This window comes from Rhagoletis zephyria, unplaced genomic scaffold (genome assembly GCF_001687245.7).
Source record: "Rhagoletis zephyria isolate East Lansing unplaced genomic scaffold, Rhagoletis_zephyria_1.1 Rzeph_scaffold_00482, whole genome shotgun sequence".
NCBI classification, from domain to species: domain Eukaryota; kingdom Metazoa; phylum Arthropoda; class Insecta; order Diptera; family Tephritidae; genus Rhagoletis; species Rhagoletis zephyria.
The window spans coordinates 150829-172148 of record NW_016157566.1 but is presented as its reverse complement, the minus strand read 5'-3'; the positions used below and the strand labels follow the sequence as shown (position 1 = coordinate 172148).

At 35.3% G+C, this 21320-nt stretch overlaps 2 protein-coding genes and 1 long non-coding RNA gene across 3 annotated transcripts in view; all 3 read right to left on the bottom strand.

Annotated features, from left to right (window-relative positions):
- Positions 1-1886: 1886 nt before the first annotated feature.
- Positions 1887-21320, bottom strand: part of LOC108359861 (uncharacterized) — a 70585-nt gene continuing 51151 nt past the window's right edge. The window contains exons 3-5 of the mRNA XM_017611930.1: positions 18598-18766; positions 6876-6879; positions 1887-1893 (exon numbers count right to left, since the gene is read on the bottom strand). Of these exons, the coding sequence (XP_017467419.1) occupies positions 1887-1893; positions 6876-6879; positions 18598-18766 (180 nt within the window). The remainder of the gene's footprint in view (positions 1894-6875; positions 6880-18597; positions 18767-21320) is intronic.
- On the bottom strand, positions 4070-4696 carry LOC108359863 (uncharacterized). The gene is made up of 3 exons (XR_001847009.1): positions 4580-4696; positions 4366-4509; positions 4070-4304 (listed from the first exon to the last, which is right to left on the bottom strand). It is a non-coding gene; the product is annotated as an uncharacterized LOC108359863 (long non-coding RNA).
- On the bottom strand, positions 4728-5621 carry LOC108359862 (putative nuclease HARBI1). Its single transcript, XM_017611931.1, has 2 exons — positions 4965-5621; positions 4728-4906 (listed from the first exon to the last, which is right to left on the bottom strand). The coding sequence occupies exons 1-2, from the start codon at positions 5056-5058 to the stop codon at positions 4776-4778; spliced, it is 225 nt and encodes a 74-aa protein (XP_017467420.1). The 5' UTR covers positions 5059-5621; the 3' UTR covers positions 4728-4775.

Genomic DNA, 21320 nt, shown 5'->3' with positions numbered 1-21320 from the left:
CTCTTGGCAGCAACCAATTGTATCAAGCGTCTTTGCACACTCAGCTACAGCCATACACGTAAATGTGTTTTCAAATCTTGAGTTTGAATCAACATCACAGCGCGCGATTAGTGCATTTGTACAGATAAACGTATACCATGTATGTGTGTATGTTTTGTCACTGCTGTGCATGCTTTGTATACATATATATACTTTCTTAATTACATATGAAAAAGCATCTGAGATGTGCAAACCGACAGCCGTGCAGTGAAAAATTCTTCATTTTAATACGGGCGTATTTGAATTGAATATTTCTATTATACGTAGTGTATGTATAATGACAATATTCACTTTTCACTTGATTTAAAAACGTACATTTTTAAACGGTAATCAAATAAAAAATTTTCATTTTAACAACGCGTTTTTTTTTCTCAGTGTAGTTTTGTTTAGTTTTTGTTTCGCTAAAAAAAAATAATTTTTTGGTTGGATTGCTCATTACACTTTAGGAGCGCTAAAATGACAGAAAAAAGCGCAGAGACACGTAAACTGAATTTTGGGCCATCGATTACGGATCTGTATACCGCTTTTCTAGATCAGGTAATTTTCCCAAGATATTTTCATTTGAGGTTTGCATTGCGAATGAAAAAAACTTTAACATAGAAATGTTGCCAACAGCAGTGTTTTCTGCATACGCTTGCATCCAGAACTCTCTTGGCTCCCTTCGTATTATTTAATATTCAAAGTGCTGTTTTCACTGATGTCCAGAAGTTTTCAAAAGCTTACTTTGTCATCTCAGTAGGTTTACTTTTCGGGTCACATGAAAAGGGGTTTGTTATCCAGCTGTAGACATCCTCAGAGTCAATGTTGGGAAAATATTCGACAATGTTTTTTTCTAAACCTTCCAAGTTAACGCTGATAATGCGCGTTAACGCTAAGAAAATAACTTTTACAGCCAATTTCACGAAAGCAATTTAATTTAAATTGCTGGTGAAACCGGCTGTTATCAATTTTCGTAGCGTTAACTTCGAAGCTACATACGTTTTTCTAGTTCACTTTGTTTATTTATGACGGTTTCATGCAAATCGCTAGACATTCTAAAATATACATTTCACCTATAAAAAGATCTCGACGCGCTAGAAAAAACCAAAGATGTATTTTAATTTCACAGGCCTCTGTTATCTTCGCAGCGTCATCCAATACGGGTTTTAAATCTAGTGGCGGCATCTTCCTAGTCGCCAGGGAATACCGACACACATTTTTCTGTACAAATTTGTCGATAGCTTTAAAAATTTCGTTGATAGTGGTGTAAGTCTTAAGTACTTCGCTCATCAAAAGTTCTTCTTCGATTTGCATTGCGAATGGGTACCTTACTAATACGAGAAGAACATTAAGTCCCACTACGTCGGTACTTTCGTCAAGTTGAAAACTAAAAAATTCACAAGGTTTCAAACTTTTTATAAGTTCGTTCTCGACTGCCTCTAAAATCGCTCTTTCGCAGTGTGAATAAGAAGTTCCAAAGAATAAGTAACATATATACGTGCGCAAAGCTGCTGCGCTTGTTACGAGAACAGCCCAGCCAGCAAAAGATCCGAAAATTAATCTGAAAACCGGAAGAAAAGTGGGTGAAATGCGGATTAGGTCTACAAAAGTACCGAAAATGGTTGTGAAAAGGGTATGATTTCTGCTATTATTCTAAAAAAAATTTTTATTGAATTTTTCGTTGACAAAACGTACTGGGGAACTACGCTTAAGAGCGAAATACATCACACAAGCGGCTTGACAAACCAAGCGAAATATCCCTTTGCTGCAAGCCATTTGTGTTGTGTATGGGGTTTCACGAGCCGCTGAAGGTAATTTTAATAAAAATCAAAATTTTTTGATTTTCTGGTCGCCATGTTGAAGTTTGATCAAACCGTATATGGAAAGTTTAAAGAATTTGCCCCCACCACTAGTATAGGCTGACTTCCAAAACGTCTATTGCTTTGCATACGTACAAAGTATAGGGTTCCATAACGTCGAACTACAAAATATTGGCAATGTATACTGTTCCAAAACGCAGCCGAAAAGTTATCGAAACGCATCGCTAGAGCAATCAGCGCATCAGAAACAAAGTTGATTCTTCGTTTGTTATTGGTTACAATTTGTGTTTTAAAAATGGAAGATTGAGAAAAATTGTTCATTGCTATATTGAATATTAAAAATGTGCAATGTATATGGTTGCAATGTGTCGCAACTCTGCATATACAAACAGTTTGAATACCGCAGTATAACAGTATCCAAATATTGTATTGATACGTTTTGGAAGTCAGCCATACTCAAGCCACTAGCGGCACCCCAGGCATATGCTCGCCCCAGGGTGCGGCGGCCTGCTCTAGAAAGTTATAGCACAATGACAAACATGAACAAATGTACAACAAACACATATTTTTTTACAATCAGTATAATTCGAATTAATATCAACAAGCAGCGTTGTAATCTCTAATTAGATTTGTTTTCGTTTGTACTAAATTTGTGCATTGCAGCTGGTAAAGTAACGAAAATTTGGATACTCGTATGTATTCGTGACTAATCCAATCAACACCCGTATCTTTCGTATCGTTACTTTACTCGTTACTTTTGATACAAGCACTTGTACCTCACAAGAATCTTGCAGCGTAAGGAAATGTTCGTACATATTAGGAACGTTAATCCCGGGATCCCGGGGTGGCTTTCTGTAATTCTATATCGAGCAAAAACGTGTATCGAAGTATCGTTTTTGCTTTCCCTAACGATAAATATCGTCGTGCTGTATCGACCATTCGATAGAAACTGTTCGACACCACTTTTGCTCTCCTTTTGCCTTTCGCAGCTGTCAACCTCAACCAAAATGTAAGTTAAAATTTTTAATTTTTCTGTGATTTTAAACGTTTTTTATTTATTTAGGAGTCAAAAAACGAACGCTGCTCAACTTAAGCTTATGATAGAATTTATGGAGCAGCACGACGCTTTAGCCAAAAATAGTTTGCAATGTGTTAGCAATGGGCGCGAGAAGAAAAAGAAGTTATGGAGCAAATTAACGGAAATGTTAAATAGCAACGGGCCTCCGATGAAATCAACGAAGGGATGGCAGAAAGTAAATAGAAATACTTAGCAAATGATTTTAGTTGTAACATTAAATTCATGCAATATTTCTAGGTATGGACTGACTACAAATATAATGCAAAGCGCAAGTTAAGCGCCCGAATGAATAGTTTAAAAAAAACGGGTGGTGGGCCATATGATGCCGTTAAATTAAGTAATTTGGAGGAACGTGTAATTGCTGCAGCAAATATAAACGCACAAGTAATGGGCATTCCGGGCGTGGCGTCATATGGTACCAAAACAGACGAGCCTTGCTCTTCTACTGCTGCCCCGGAACCGGACGAAGCTTTCGTTAGTGACTCTTTAAGAGAAATGTTAAGCGAATCCTCGAGTAATAATGAAAATGAAGGGGCAGGTGAGACTAATACACCAAGAGGAAAAAGAAGCGCCGACACGGCAAGCGACAGAGAGGCACCACCATCACCTAAAGCACCACAAACGTCTAAACTAAAACAAACGCCTATAGTACCACAAACGCCTAAAAAGAGATGTGTAGATCCAAAGATAAGAATCATAGAACAGAAATAGAAAACCAAGACAAATTTCAAACTGAAATATTAAAGCTTTTAAAGGAGAAAAATGAAATTGAAGAAAAGAAGCTGCATTTAATGGAAAAGCAAGTTGCATCTGAAATTCAGTACAAAAAAATGAAATTGCAAGTATTACAATTAAATTTAGAGAAAGTTACGTGTGAAATCGAAGCGCTAAAACGAGAAACAAATGATAACTTATAACTTATGTAAAGTACAATGAAATGCAATGCTTTTAAAAGAGAACAATAAGATTGAGTTGAAAAATAAAATTTCAAGCACTACAATTAAATTTAGAGATAGTTAAGTAAAAATCGCTTTGCTGAAACGCGAAACAAGTGATAAATGAATTTATAACTTATGTGAAGTACAATGTTTATGTTTTATGTTACTTATTTATTAACAATCAATACAAATATAATTTTTACATTGCGGTTTGGGAAAAATGTTCTTTTATTCGATTTCTTATTCTTTCAGCTTCTCGGTTAACTATTTCTGGTGGAGTGGTATCTACCCCTCTTTCTTGTCGTGAAGTTGCAGCTTCGTTATTGCTTTCAAACTGAACATTGCGGCTGATGCACACATTATGCAGAGCTGCACACACGTTTGCAATTTTGGCAACCAATGTTGGGTTATACCTTGGCTTTCTGTCGTCAGATAATATCCTCCAGCGCCCTGAAGTAGACGATGTGAATAAAACTAATATAAAAAGAACTGAATTTTGCAATATGCTAACCTTTATAAACCCCAATGCTTCTTTCAACAACGCTCCTTGCTTTGCTATGTATATCATTGTAGATACATTTACTTGCGTCAGTTTCATTTTCTCGTAATCGGTATGGGGTCATTAGCCAAGGTTCAAGAGGGTATCCAGAATCGCCTTAAGATATATTTTCGAGTTAATATATGTTTTTTCTATTGAATATATTTTAAATGTTCACCGACTTTACCTAATAGCCAAGAATTTGTATCTCCGCTGTTGTATCGTCGCTCCATTACCATTCTCTCATTGGAGGCCTTCCACACAAACGAGTCGTGTGCAGCCCCCCTAATTTTGGGCATATAGCTCTTATAATTAATTTATGGTTGCAGATCTACATTAAAGATTGTCCAATACGATAATTCATAAACAATTCCAAGGAAATTTCATACATAAAGTATATATATACTTACTATCATTGCATTAATGCTATGTTTGCCTTTTCTATTAAAATATATGTGTTCGTTTTCCACAGGTTTTAGCAACTGCAAATGCGTACCATCGACGGCACCGACAACTGCAGTGGATTAAAATTAGAAAGATTAGAAAGCTAGTTATTGATTCGACGAATTTACCCCCAGGAAAATTGTATTTTTGATTGAACCACTCCTTACACGGCTGGAAGTCTTTTTCATAAACTATGCATTGGCTACATAAATGGTCTTCCATGGATGACAACGTGTCGCGTTTGCCACTGGTACCCGCCACCTGCTAAAATTTCCAGTGTTGCTGCTAGTCTCATGATTGGAGGAATATATGTAGTTCTCATGCATTTCCTTAATTTTATTTCGTTGAGAACGTACATAAATACTTCTTTGGTCAGCCGATATTTTGTTTGGAAGCTTAGAAATGGAAATAAATTGAAAAGAAATTGAATGCTCCTTAGTTTTTACAATATTAATTAAACTTACCACTTTTCAGGCAATTCCATGGGATTAGATGCATCTCGGATCCTTCTTCTATTAATTAAAGAGTTTTCCTCTCCAAAACCGTCCAAAATCAAAAAATAACGCCAATTGTACATTGTTTTCATTCGAATTACCATTTATATTTATTTATTTCACACAGGTTTTGACAGCTACAAAACACTCGAAACGCTTCCTACAATATGAAAACGAGAGTGGTCATATCGAAATACGGAAACCAAAATGGTCTCGCCAAGCGTTCGATATCGAATTGAAGTATCGAGCCGACGAGTGTCGACTATCGAATTACGGAAACCCGCCCCCGGACTTTTTAAGGTCTCGAAAATCACGGTATTCTTGGCAAGTAACCCCGGGATTTTCGGGATTTGTAATTTTCGCTGATGGCAATAATAGAAACTCCTTTTCTTGACCAGTATTAGCTATATTTCTTTTTTATTTAATAATTAATATTCTTTTATAAGTGTCTAGCTCATTGTACATACATATAACACTGCACGATAGTAAATTTTAAACGCAAAAATCAATATATTCGCAAAGCCATGAGCCAAATATAATAAACTTGCGTTTTTAGTTTTTCACTCTGACGTCAGTAATTCAAAAATTATTTAAATTAAATGTGCNAGCTATATTTCTTTTTTATTTAATAATTAATATTCTTTTATAAGTGTCTAGCTCATTGTACATACATATAACACTGCACGATAGTAAATTTTAAACGCAAAAATCAATATATTCGCAAAGCCATGAGCCAAATATAATAAACTTGCGTTTTTAGTTTTTCACTCTGACGTCAGTAATTCAAAAATTATTTAAATTAAATGTGCTTAGAGAAGAAGTATGGGTATGAAATTAATGAGGAAATCCTGTAGAATTTAAACAGATTCAAGTTTCTGGTGCAGAAAGGCTGGTCAATATTGAAAATGTCATTTTAAAATTTTATCCTTGAAATTTCGCAATATTTGTTTTTGAAAAAATTATATGTTAAGGGCTTATATAAACTCGATAACATCCTCGAATTTCGTTCTTCTAACTTTGTCAGCTTAAAAATTACGTATTTGTTCCTGTGAATCCAAAAATTTTTAATTTTTTAAATTCTAAAGAAATTTCCTATTGCATTTGTTATCCATATTTTTATTCTACATTGCATTGAATTTTTTTAACAACTTTTGGAATTAATCATATCTTTGAAATTACAAAGTCCTTCAAAATAAATCCTGCGGTCAGAGAGAAAAAATAAAAACGCCACTTTAAACAAAAAAGTAGGTCTCAAACCCATTTATTTATTATATATTTCATGGTGAGAGCTTCTCAAACAATATAGAAGAAATTTTTTCCATTCAAGTTGTTGAAAAGTAATGAATATCTAAATCTCGGGACTAATCCCGAATCACGGCATTGTGAAAACGCCATCCCGAAATTCCCGGGATCGTAAAAAGCCGAAAAATTAACATCTCTAGTACATATGCATACATGTACATATATACATATCGTCGGCTTAGAGTGTTAACCTGCTAAATCGGTTTTTTGGCAAAATTGACCTTTTGATGCAGTTCGAAGGAGAAGGCGATTCCGCAGTTGGCAAGCAAAAAAATACGTCAAAATAAAAATATAATTGTCAAAAATTTGTTGATGAGTAAAGCTGCTAAGTACAATCAGTTCAAATTCACCTGCTAAATCCGTTTTTTGGCAAAATTGACCTTTTGATGCAGTTCGAAGGAGAAGGCGATTCCGCAGTTGGCAAGCAAAAAAATACGTCAAAATAAAAATATAATTGTCAAAAATTTGTTGATGAGTAAAGCTGCTAAGTACAATCAGTTCAAATTCACCTGCTAAATCCGTTTTTTGGCAAAATTGACCTTTTGATGCAGTTCGAAGGAGAAGGCGATTCCGCAGTTGGCAAGCAAAAAAATACGTCAAAATAAAAATATAATTGTCAAAAATTTGTTGATGAGTAAAGCTGCTAAGTACAATCAGTTCAAATTCAACTGCTAAATCCAACATATTGTGCTTCTGTCGCTCGATTAGTTCTAGCTGAGAGTATTACTTTATGCGTTTAAGCCAAGGTAATAGCCAGCGAATAAGCTTAAATTTTACAGATGAATGATGTTACAGCTGAAGTGAGTGATCAGTTAGTAGATGTGGATGTTATAAGTATAATCAATCAACGATATGGTGATTCAGAAGTGGCATCCGACGAGACCGAAAACCCTACATTGTTAATTCCACCAATGAAATAAATTCTAGTTCTGAATCTGATTGTTACTCGGAGAAAAGTAAGAAACGAAAGAAGAGAGTACTAATGCAAAGGTCTAATTTGTTCGCAGCAAAAAATGGAAAATTGAGAGAACACGGAAAGAAATATTATGGGAGAAAAAAGGAAGAAACATGGAATTATGAAAGAACCAAGACTGGTAAAGGAAAGGTGCAAGTGTCAGCAAAAAGAACATGGTACAATAAATTGTGCAAGCATCACGGAAGAAGATAGGGAATACTTATTCAAGGGATTTTGGAGCATGAGCTGGGAAGAAAAAAAAGTATATATTGACGGACTTGTGACATCGCGCCCTACTAAAAGGCAACGATTCAGAAATAAAAAGCAAAAATCGAGAAGAAATCGGACAGTTCTATACCATTTAAAAAAACAAGACGAACGAGTTAAAGTATGCAGGACTATGTTTCTCAACACAATCGGTATAGGAAGATGGACTGTGCTTAGCTGGAAAGGTAAGAAAACACTTGACGCAACCATAAGTAATGCTCCAACGACCTTTAGGCGTTCTGCTCTTGCAAACGTATCGTCTAATCCTTTTGCTAAAGAGCGCAAAGAGATGTACACGTTTTTAGATTCTTTGCCTACTATGGAATCACATTACTGTCGCGCCACATTCCAAACGAAATATTTGTTACCTGAGTGGTCTACAAAGCAATCTCTTTACGACTTTCACAAAAATGATTGGTATAACAGTAGGAATGTACGAGCTTTATCAATTGCCACCTTTTATGAAGCTTTTGATGTTAAAACCCTGGGCTTATATTTGTCGGATAAAGACCAGTGTGAAAAGTGAGCGTTGTACATTGTTGGAAATTTATCTTCTGAAGAATATTCAACCCACCAGCAGAAAAAAGAAGAAGCCAGAGCAGAAAAACTCAAGGACAAAAGCGAAGAAAATATTGTACTTGCAGTTGATTTACAAGCCCTTCTTATGGCACCAAAGTTAAAAGTTAGCAGTTTATATTACAGAACTAAATTTCAGGTGCACAATTTGACATTTTATAATATAAAAGACAAAGCCGGGTATTGTTACTTGTGGAACGAAACAGAAGGAGGATTAAATGCAGAAGAGTTTTCCAGCCTGTGGGTAGATTTGATAGAAAAAAATGTAGTACCAAATAATAGTTCCGGGGAGCCAATTACAGTAGTTTTTATAGCGACGGATGGACATATCAAAACTGAAACTGTGTTATGGCTAATGCTTTGTTATCCACAGCTATAAATAACAATATCATTATTGCTTGAAGTAGGCCATACCCAAATGGAAGCTGATAGTATCCATTCCACTATCGAACGAGCACTGAAGAAAAGAGATATCCATGTTCCTGCAGAATACGTTGAAGTATGTAGATCAGCTAGAAAAAATCCAAAACAATATGACGTAACTTATCTTACTTACACGTTCTTTAAAAGCTTTAACACAGTTCGATTCTTTAATAGCATTCGTCCCGGTCGCGGCAAAGGTGCTGCTACATTTCAAACTAAGATTCTCCAACGAATGGCAAGTAATACCGCAAAGAAAATCCCCTAGTAACTGTTTCCTTGCCGTTTTCTCACCTTCCGAATTTATACGCGAGTAAGCGTACGATTTCTCGCAGAAAGTATGAAGATCTCCAGTATTTCAAACGATTACTTCCTGAAGATTACCACACCTACTATGACAATTTACCTCATGATTGAATAATATGTATCATACTTTCTGGCATTATTGAGTTCCTACTTAAATTATCTTATACATTGACTTTGTACTATTAATTTGAGAGAGGAATACTTCACGTNGATAACGGCGGAAAAGCAGTAATATGGGTACAGTACCGGTCAGGAGTAAAGCAGATTAGTTTAAGAAATATTATCATACATATATTATTCCCTTTTTTCATATACATATATAAACACATTAGTATGCACCCTAGTGCACTTTGGAAAAAATTAATATTAAAAGAAAAATATTGAAGTGAAGTAAGAAAAACAAATTAAATTTAAAACAAAAACGCGAAGGAGTGAACTTTTCTAAATAGTTGTGATCTACAAATTAAACAAAAAAATTGCTATAATAGTACAAATAGTACAAACGAGCNAATACTTCACGTATAGTTATTAATATATGTATTATAAACTGCCTATTTTTGTTGCAATAAACGGAAGAATAAATCTGTTGTATTATTTTATATATATGATTGTTTGTATCTATGGAGTCTTATTTTAATTAACATTTAAATTGAGCTCGTAATCACAAAAAATAAAATAGAAACAATTTTATTAAAAAAAAGCCTGCTAAATCCACTTCAATTTTGAAAATACAAAAACTAAAACTTGCTAAGTTCGAAATTCGCCAATAAAACCAAAAAAACGTCATTTTTTTGATTCGTTTTAGATTAGGGCCATAGAACGTCGCGTGATTAACAAACTATATGTAGAATTTTCCCCTTAGACTAAGAGTTAAAGATATATTGTAGTGGCACCGCCAGCAATACGGCAGCCCTATTCAGCGCCCTGGTAGCCCTGAGTAATTTACGTTCCACATACGCTTGATAAAGAACCAAAATGTACAAAGGGAGTCATTCACGAACCGCCATTAAAACACATCGGACGAGTTAAATAAAAAAGAGCATTTTTAAAGTAAAGTTTTGAATTTTAATTACAAGCGCAAGTAGTCAACGCGGGTGTAACATTTTAATACTTAAAATTTTAATAATATAAAATAGTCCCGAGTCTTTGGGCTAAAACTAGACGCGAGGCCTATTAGAAATTTGGTTTTCTAGCGCCGACGCGCAAAGCACCCAGCGGAGCACCCGTGCGGAACTAACAAGAAGGTAAGGAGTCGAAGCAGTATATTCCAGAGGGGACACGATATGGCGACCGTGGCCTGGAGCGGTGCAGCGGAACGCGTGAAGAAAAAAAAAAGAAATTAAAAATTAAAAAAAAAGAATATTTTAAATTACAAAAGCAAATCAAAAATGAATTGCAAATCGGAATTTTCATAAAATAAAAATTTATTAAAAAATTTGGTGCGTGGCAGTGGTATGCAAAATTTGGTGCGTGGCAGTGGTAGTTGAAATGAGGTGCGTGGTAGTGGTGATAGCAGTGGTACAGCCTCGACATCGGCAAAACGGTCTTTCCAGCGGTACGTATGTACAAAACGAATATGGCAGCGGTACATTTACATACATATATGTACGTATATAACACGCCATCGGCAAGTAGCAGCAGTGAGTAACGGTATGAATGTACATACAAAATCACGCCACCCGCAACTGTACTATATGCATACATATACGCATGAGTATCCCGTTATAATATTTTTGAGACCCACGCCACCGTAACAGCAAACATAGCGGCGACAAACGAAGCCACACCACCACCAGCCACACGTATATGTATAACGGCTNTTTGTGCCTCAATCATTAGGGAAAATTACAATGGCGATCCGCTAGCACTTGAATCATTTATTAAATTAATTGAAGATTTTGCAGACGAAAATTTAAATACAACTTTTATATCATTTTTGAAATCGAAGCTCGAAGGCAAGGCACGTGAAGCAATTCCAACCGTAGTTAATTCTGTTAGACAAATCAAAGATGCGTTGAGAAATAGCATAAAGCCAGACAACTCGAAAGTTGTAGCTGGGAAAATTGCATCTTTACATGTCATAAACAAAAATTATACGGATTTTGCTGAGCGTGTCGAGGAGCTTTCGGATGCATTAGAGCATTCTCTGATCATTGAAGGTATGACACAGTCTAAGGCCCATGAAATGGCAGTCGAACAAACAGTTAACGTTTGTAGACTTAATACTCGATCAGATTTGGTCAAATCAATTTTATCGTCAACTACCTTCAGTGATTCAAAGGACGTAGTGGCCAAAATTATAGTCGAACAAAATAATCAAGTGAAAGAGCGTCAAGTGTTAGAGTTTCGATCCCGAGTAAATAGGCCAAATATTTTTAGAGGTAGCTTCAGAGGTCAAAACTTCAATCGGTACAACAATAACAATCTCAGACAAAATAACTCTAATTTCAATAGGTACAATAATAACGGTAATAACAGTAGGTACAACAATTACGGTTCAAGGTATAACGGTAAAAATTTCAACAATAATATTAATCGGTCATCAGGCAACAATAATCGAAATAATAACAGCAACAATAATAGCAGTAGACGTCCAAATTCACGCAATAATGCTAATGTGCGCGCTTTAAATGCCCACGCCCCTCAGGAGCGAACACTGAGGGCGGAAGAATTGGACAATTAGATGAATCTTTTTCTACAAAGGGCATTTATTGCTTAAATTTGAATTACTCCGACTTTATCGAATTGAAAATTAATGGGTTTAACAAATTTTGTACGTTTTTAGTCGACACGCAAGCCGACATTTCTCTAATAAAAAACTCTAGCATTGATAAACATTTTCCTATAAATAAAAACGATATAATTAACATTACCGGTGTCACTTCTAATACTGTTCCTACTTTAGGTACGATTACCGTAAACTTGACTTTTACTGATTTTTACATTAACCATACTTTACATGTAGTAAACGACGATTTTAACATACCATCTGATGGTATACTGGGTAAAGATTTTCTGAAAAGTAACAAATGCGTTATTAGCTATGCAAGCAATCGTATATCCTTCTGGGTCGGCAATGATAAAGTCGCGATACCAATCCTACACGGAACCGAAAGCGACACTTGTATCATACCACCCAGATGCGGAGTTTATCGAATTTTCAATTTTGGCAATTCGCCGGATCCACTTTTTGTAGAATCGCAGGAAGTTGAACATGGTGTATTCACAGCAAGATGCATAGTTAATAGCAGTAACCCAATTAAATATTAAAATCATAAATACCACAGATGACCTAAAACAAGTAAAGAATGTAAATATTCGGACCGGAAAACTTTCTGACTATCACGTTTACTCAATTAATAAAACCAAGACAGAAGATTCACGAACGAACGAATTAACAAATATTTTGAAAAACCAAATCTCCACAGGAACTAACAGCAATTTACTTGACCTTTGCATCAAATATGCAGACATTTTCGCTCTTGACAATAGACAAAATGACACTAAACAATTTTTATGAACAGAAACTTAGGTTGACTGACACTGACCCGGTATATGTAAAATCGTCTGCCATATTCCCAACGTGAAGAGATAACTCGCCAAGTTAACAAATTACTAATTATAATTATAATAATATAATTTTGTGCTAAGAGGTTATTGTAATTATCGATTTTGAGTCAATTAGCTTCAGTAGTAACTGATTTATCGCAGTTTTCGTGTTTCTGTAAATTACCGTTATATGGGAGGTGGGCGTGCTTATTGCCCGATTTCAAAGATTTTCCAACAGATTTCTTAGCTAGGCCCTTGGCAAGGGTCGTGCCGAGTTTGGGAAGGATTGGTGAAGCATTTCATCATAAGTAGGCGGGGTCACGCCCATTTTCCATAATTTGTCATAATAATACTACTTTTTACCGAAATTCGACTTCACATACTTTAATTTTTAACAATTTGGATCCAATACTTACTGAAATATTGTAGTTTTGCATTTTTCTAAAGTACCGTTATATGGGAAGTGGGCGTGGTTACAGTCCGATTTCGCCCATTAGCAACCTACCTGGGGTAAAGGGAAACCTACACACCGAATTTCGTTGAGATATCTCAATTTTTGCTCGAGTTATCGTGTATACGGCGGACGGACGGACGGACAGACGCACATGGCTTAATCGACTTCTCTATTCATTCTGAGCATTTATGTATACATTTGTCTATATCTATCTCGATTCGTTTTGGCTGTTACAAACAACCGTTATGCGAACAAAGTTAATATACCCTTGTGCACAAGTGCACTCGGGTATAAAAGAAAACAACTTATTATTAGCCAAATATCCAGTAAATAGGAGAATCTCAAAGTTTTTGATCGCAACTCTAAGAAATTAATGGCAAGCCCGCAGCGCGCAGATTTTATCCTAAGCCCGGAGGCTCGTAATTAGACCCAGACATTTGGCAAGCCTAATTATGAGATTTATTTTTATCTTATTTTTATATATATATATGTATATATACTTCATAATATAAATATGAATGCAAATGAGCTACATATGTATAAAAATCTACAACGGAATTTTATTTTCTGCTACGATATCTCAAGCCATTTACTCCGAAAACTTTATTATTGTGCCATTTTTTCGATTTTTCGCAATTTACTCGAAATTTTGAGGGTGTAGAAGTCAAACGGACCTCAGATTCTGATTCAGCGGGTCGAGAATCATGTCCGTAGGTGGGTCTGGTTAAAAGCACACACCTCTTTTTTTTGTGTGACATACTATGTATATAATAGCTATTATTCTGATCTTTTTGTTTACCTAGAAATCTTATTTCAAGTATAAAAACCGACAAAAATAAATGTATTTAATTCTGTCAAAAGCCGTTTTCTTGATTAAGAAAAATGGTAGGAAAGAAGTCATTTTGGTAGGTTTTTAAACCAGCTCTTGGTAGGAAAGAAAGTTTTTCAGTGGTAACCCTGATACCGCCGCCTAAGAAGTTTCACTTCAAAAATGTGTGATCCACAAACAGTGGGGCCAGACATGCATTTTTAGTTCAAGCGGTTGTAATTTCAATTAAACAACACACATTAACACACGGCGAGAGTTTCTTTATTCACATTCCGAACATTCGGAATACATTTTTCTGTTCACTTATTCATTAGAACGTTGTTCCCGGATAATATGGGGCCAGATAATCTGAACGCATTCTTTTCATTTCGTTTCTAGTCAGAGCTGGGCGATAAGGATAAGGATTACTAAACGATTAGGATTGCAGTAATCCCAAAAAGCTAAAAAAACAAGATTACGATTACAGTAATCCTTCATCGAACGAACTTAGATTACGATTACAGTAATCGCAATTTTAAAAAAGTTAAAATTACGACTACTGTAATCGTATTCCAAGTTCGTTCGAGGAACGATTACTTTAATTGTTATCCTGTATTTTCTGTTATAGGGATTTAGATAAATACATATTGTCTTCATATTATCGTTAAGCGCGCATTTATATTTCGCAAATTTATAGAATTACTTCGTTTAACATTACTCAAAAAATTGTAATTAGAAAAATTGTAAATATAAAATTTTTGTAATCATTCATTGAGCGAACTTAGATTACGATTACAGTAATTGTAATTTTAAAAAAGCTTAAATTACGATTACTGTAATCGTAAGCTAAGATGCCTTCGATGAACGATTACCGAAATCCTAATTTAATAATTTTTGAAATTGCGATTAAAATAATCGTAATCCTACACTGAGGGATAAAATATTAAAATCAAATAGAAACGTAATTGATCTTACTATAAACGTCAACGAAAGTACTGTATATTGGTAAATATTCAATTCGGTGATAGGTAATAAGATCAACGGAAATAAGGTCAATTGACTTTATTTCCCACCCTGGTGCGAAATAAAGTCAATTGACATTATTACCTTTTTAAAAACGAAATAAAATCCATTGACATTATTTCTCTTTCAAACATTAAATTTCTTTAGCTTCGCGGCGGCCCGCGTCAGCGCGCCACAAAGCGCGCGCTGCGCTAGCGCTCGCGCCCCGCGTATCCCACGCACACCACGTCACGCTACGCCGCGGCCCCCGCGGCCCCCCGGCCCCCGGCCCCCGGCCCCCTTCCCCGTCTCCCGCTGTGCTGTAACGTAGGTAGATTTATTTTTTGTATACGTTGAAATAAAATTTTTATATATTTTAAACATCGAGGGCTTATATTCAATAAAATACCCTCTATCTGCAAACTTTTCACAAAGATGAGATTCTGATTAAAAATCCACCTAAGATTTAACGTCATCAGTGATATTAATGCTACCTTATATAACGACAGGTAATAAGTCCCAGATGGTTTCTAAAATCACAAATTAGTTTTTGTGCAAATTGCAGATAGAGGGTATTAATGAATTCAAGCCCTCGATATTTCACATTTTTATATTTGTAAGTTATTAGAAGCAGGGATGCCAACTTGGCTCAAACCGTGCCATTTGTCCCTATTTTACTTCAAATGGCACTTAATTTTTCAATTTGGCACAAAATGCCAAAATGGCACTTTTGTAAAAAAAATAACATTTCAATACATTTTTGTGAAATCCTTTGCGTGCACTTCTTTTTCTCAACTAAAATTTTCTAATTTATAAAGGCTATTCAACTGGTTTATCTTATTTTATCATTGCACTTTTGTTTGGAAAATGTAGCTTTATTTTATTGCTAAATGTGAATGATTAAAAGGAATGACACCTTTTTTGGCACTTTTATTTTTCTATTTGGCACATTTTTACACTTTTTTATCCTCAATATGGCACCTCATAACTAAGGATAGTTGGCAGCCCTGATTGGAAGATTTCTGCTGTGTTTTGGGGCAACAACTTGTCTGCAGTAAAAAAGCATATAATTTGTGTTTCAAAAGTGTGAGAAAACCAATTAATTAACTTATATGATCTCGGTTCCGATATTAAATAATCAATAATTGTTTATACCCGCATTTTGGCACATTGGCTCGTTGAATGTGCCATCTAATAAATAGTGTCGTCGTTCTCCTTAGCTGCTTTTAAATGATGTCGTCACAAATTGCTGGCGGAGACATGAATACAGTGTAAGAAAATTCTTTTTCTATAATTGTTTCCTTATAGAAAGGTTGGTTTCTTTTCCACCTTAGACATTCCGAATTCGTTCAAAATATGCTAATTTAAAACACAGAATTCTTTCAGTGTTCCTCCGGGGTTTTTGGACATGGACTGTTTCTTCAATTTAATAGTGTTCGCTTTATTTTTGTGGAAACGAAACATGTTTTGCAAGTTATGGATCATTTCTACACTCTTTCTTCAAATATTTCTCGTATTCCAGCTGTGCGCAGGCGTTTAGTTTTTCGCATCGTGTTTTTACATATTCGTAATTTAAATTTTTTTAATAAAATCAAATGGTGGTAGTTCATGATTGTGTGTGGATTAATATCACAACACTGAGGATTTGGCAATAACCTTTTTCATCTATTAAAAAGCAACACTTACGGGGCAATGTTTATTGTAAGAACAACATTGTTTTCTATGAATCGACATACTTTAAGCATTGTTGACGCTATTTCCATTTGAATGAGGAAATAGCGTCAATGACTTTATTTCGCTCTTAAAAAGGTAATAATGTCACTTGACTTTATTTCGCACCAGGGTGGGAAATAAAGTCAATTGACCTTATTTCCATTGACCTTATTACCTGTCACCTTCAATTCAATTACGCGCATTTTAAAATGACCACGTTCGTACTGAAAAAGCATCCGTGAAGTGAATAATCAGACAAAAACTAAAAAAAAAATTTAATTGCATGTTGCCTGCAGTGGAATTCGAACCCGACAATCTCCGGATATCAACAACTTGTGGCAAGCATCTTTGCGCACTCAGCTACACCCAGGCATAAAAATTTGCTTTCAAATGTTGAATATCCATCAACACCACAGCACGCGATTTGTACGGATAAACATGTATGTACTATGTATGTATGTGTGTGTTGTCCCCGCTCTCAGAGCAACGCTCTGCATTCTTGGGGTGCGTATGTACACTTACATATACATACTCAGATGTGAACAGTCAAATATTTGACGTACATACTTGCGTAATAAATTTTGTATGAAAATATTATTTTTAAATACGAACATTTTTAAACAATAATAAAATATAAAGTATTCATTTTTACTATGCATTATTTCCCTTAGTGTAGATGCAATCGATTACACATGTAATCCTTATCGCCCAGCTCTGTTTCTAGTACGGATTTCATAGAATATTGCAAGAAAATAATGGCGCTACAGAAACCAAGTAAATTTTTGTAAATTGTTTAGCGAAAAAATGTAATTGAATATTAATAAGCTGATTACTAACAATTTCATTGCCTTCTGTTTTTTTGTAACCATTGTTCCTGATAAACTACATGACTATTCTCTTCTAGATCCGGACTGAATAATAAAGAAACACGCCCACGGTCAATTATTAGAACAAAAATTGTGATCCACAAACAGTGTGGCCAAGCATGCATTTTTACGTCAAGCGGTTGTAATTTCAATTATGCAACACATTATCACACGGCGAGAGTTTATTTATTCACACTTCGAATATTCGGAATACATTTTTCTGTTCACTTATTCATTAGAACGTTGAACGCATTCTTCCCATTTCGTCTCTGGTACAGATTTCATATAATACTTCATGAAAATAATGGCCCTACAGAAACCAAGTAAGTTTTTGCAAATTGTTTAACGAAAAAACTTAATTAAATATTAATAAGCTGAAAACTAATAATTTCATTATCTTCTGTTTCTTTATAACCATTGTTCCTGATAAACTACACGACAATTCTGTTCTAGATCCGGACTGAATAATAAAGAAACACGCCCACGGTCAATTAAAAGAAAAAATGTGTGATCCACAAACAATGTGGCCAGACATGCTTTCTTAGTTCAAGCGGTTGCAATTTCAATTATAAAATTATTTGTACAATTTTGAATATGACTTTATTACACTTCTCGATTCGAAATAATGTCATATGGTTTTATATTCAAAAGAAAAATGAAATAAGACCATATGGCCTTATTGCGTATGGTGTTATTGCGCCCCACCAAAATAGGCCAATGTTTACCGTAGTTTATACGACAGAAAACGAAGTGATCACTCGTAAGAGCCTGTCGGTAAATTTGGGGTTTTTGCTCTGAAATCGCTTAATAATTCTCGTGCAATAAGCGTTTCTGTTATTGTTGTAACGGTGGGTCCAGGAAATGTGATGTTTCGTCCGGGTCGAACCGGAGGGAGGGGTGTGGGGTGTTAGTTGAGTTGGATTGATTGTTGTTGTTGTAGACGACAACGATTGAGGGACTATCCGATCTAGGTCGGGATAAGTACCGCTACTCTCTCTTTTAATATATGGCTTATAATTATTCATCAACCTTATAAAACGGAGGCTATAATTCCAACTTACCTGTGTCAGGGAAATTGTACTTGTGTAACCGCATCTTTCTTCCGGACACAACGTTTGTGATAACATGTTCTTGTGGCGTGTGCTGGTAAATTCGATCAGTCCATTCACCAACCGTCACTATTTCACGCCCCTCCTGATATATAGCACCATCACGAGTCTGTAATAATTTAATTTTAATAAATTATATCACAAAACATTCCCTTTGGAGCATTGGGGATAACTACTATTTTTAACTAACTTCTTGAAATCAACAACATCAAAAAGGCCCTTAATATTACGAGTCAAAAGGTGAGCATTTTTTTTGAAAAAATTGCCGCTAAATTTTATCACTATAGGTCTCCAAAGACAAGCATTCGATTAGTCAAATTAATTAAATATCTACCTATATACATATGTATGTAGGAACAACTACATTGTATATTTGAAGTGGAGCGAGGGGCTATGATTTATGCACAATTCCTTTGTGGAAGATTTTTGCTGTATGTGCATTCGTATTATTTATTTAAGATTTCAAACACAACAACCATAAGTTTTACTTACAGTGTTTGACAATAAGAAATATTAGCATAGTAAGTATAAATACAAATAATATTATGAAGATAGTTAGGAAGGGATGATAAGATTGCAAGGGTGATAACTATATGAAATAAGATATAGAAATATGACAGATTTTGAAATTTATCTAGCAAAGTAACGCAACAGTTCCCTTTTGAAATGCAATATGCCCTTAATACTTCTGATCCCCACAGGTAAAATGTTCCAGAGACGGACTGTGAAAACAAAAAATTTACGCTCAGATATGCGTGAGCTGAATTTCATGTGCAGTATTTGTGTGGAGCGCACTGATCGTGTAAATTTTAATCGTTCACTAAGAATTATGGGTTCCTTATTTACCAAACTCCTCTGTAGGAGTGTTAAGCACCTAAACTTTAACAAATCATCTAATGAAATAGTACATACCTTCAAAGCATATTCGGGAATGTGTTCGTAACGTTTGATGTCGTAAATATAACGTGCAATATTATTGTACACAACATTAAGTTTTTTTTTACAAACACTGTCACAATTTGCATAAAGTTCGCAACCGTAGAGCAAGGTTGGAATCAAATAAGACTTTGCTAATAACAATATAATTTTAACAGGTGTGAAGTGTTGAGTTGTCCATAGTACTCTTAACATTCCATATACTTTGCCTATTGTTGTAAAAATATGATTGTTCCACGTCAGTGTTCTATTGAATATCACACCAAGGTTTTTGACGGTATCAACAAATGTAATCACAGATTTGTTTAGAGTTACTTTGGGGTAGTGGTCAAGGTCAAAAGTTTTCTTGTATATAGCAATGAACTGCGATTTTCTGGGGTTCAAGACTAATCCATTATCATTAGCCCATTCATTTACGAGACACAAATCAGCGTTCAGATTACATATGCAGTTTTCAGTAGCGGCGAATGGACTACTCAGATAGATTTGAACATCATCTGCATATATATGTACGTTGCCGTGTTTAAGAACATTGGGTAGGTCGTTGATATATAAAACGAAAAATAAAGGGCCAAGTATAGACCCTTGCGGAGTACCTTTAGTTACAGGCAGTAGGTTAGACATGGAACTATCCACACTTACCACCTGGGATCTCTCAAGGAGGTATGATTTAATTAGATCGACAGCTGGGCTATAATAATATCCCAACGGTTTTTACCCTCCATTCCCGCCCATCCGCACGAGGGGCGCAGTCCGCATGACGTACGGAACCAATATTTTAAACCAATAGTTTAATTTGTGCCGAGTCACGATAGGCAGGAGTTTGTTAAGTGTCGAGATCTAAAACTGTTCAGCTACAGAACTCATCAGCTGATTTTATGTATTTATGTCAATAATTCACTTATTGAGAGAGGAGAGTATCGCTTTCTTAATGCTGAAAAGCGGATCTGATATATCAAACGTGCTGGAATGAGAGTTAAAATCCTGGCATAAGCAACGGAGTGGGTCGTGCAATTCAAAATTGGTTTTACAAGCTTTCAGAAATATGGGACAAAAGTGTCTTGATACGCGTGATACGGGGGTTTCCTTCCGCCATGAAGTATCAAAATACCGTCTCTGGTGATAATCAAACAATTTCTAACATGTTCGCTCAGTTTTTTAAATCCAATTATTCCACTAACTCCCAAACATACTTTGACTATCCTTTTAAACTAAGTCCAATTAACTCAATACATAACCCTATAATATCTCCCGGTGATGTTTTAGTTTACCTGGAGTCCTTAAAGCAGTCTTTTAGTTATGGTCCTGACCAGATCCCCACTTGTTTTCTTAGAAATTGTGCTGATTATCTCTATGAGCCGTTAACAGCCTTATTTAATTTGTCTCTTAAAGAGGGCGTTTTTCCAACTGTATGGAAGGAATCGTTCATAACCCCCTTACATAAAAGCGGTAGCAGGTCTTCAGTGGAGAACTACCGGGGCATAGCTAAGCTTTCTGCAATTCCTAAATTATTTGAAGCAATTATAACAAATCGGTTGACGCATTCTATCACTTCAAGCTTTTCATACAGTCAACATGGATTTTGTAAGGGCAAATCAACTTCTACAAATTTACTTGAATTAACATCCTATATCTCAAAAGCATTTATTGAGAGCAAAACTGTTGATGTTATATATACTGATTTCAGTAAAGCATTTGACAAAGTGTGCCACTCGTTGCTCATCTAT

Coding starts and splice junctions, on each gene's coding strand:
- LOC108359862 (XM_017611931.1), bottom strand. CDS start 5,058: ATGGAAGACCATTTATGTAGCCAATGCATAGTTTATGAAAAAGACTTC. Junction 4,907..4,964: donor AAAATACAATTTTCCTGGGG/GTAAATTCGTCG, acceptor AATCCACTGCAG/TTGTCGGTGCCGTCGATGGT.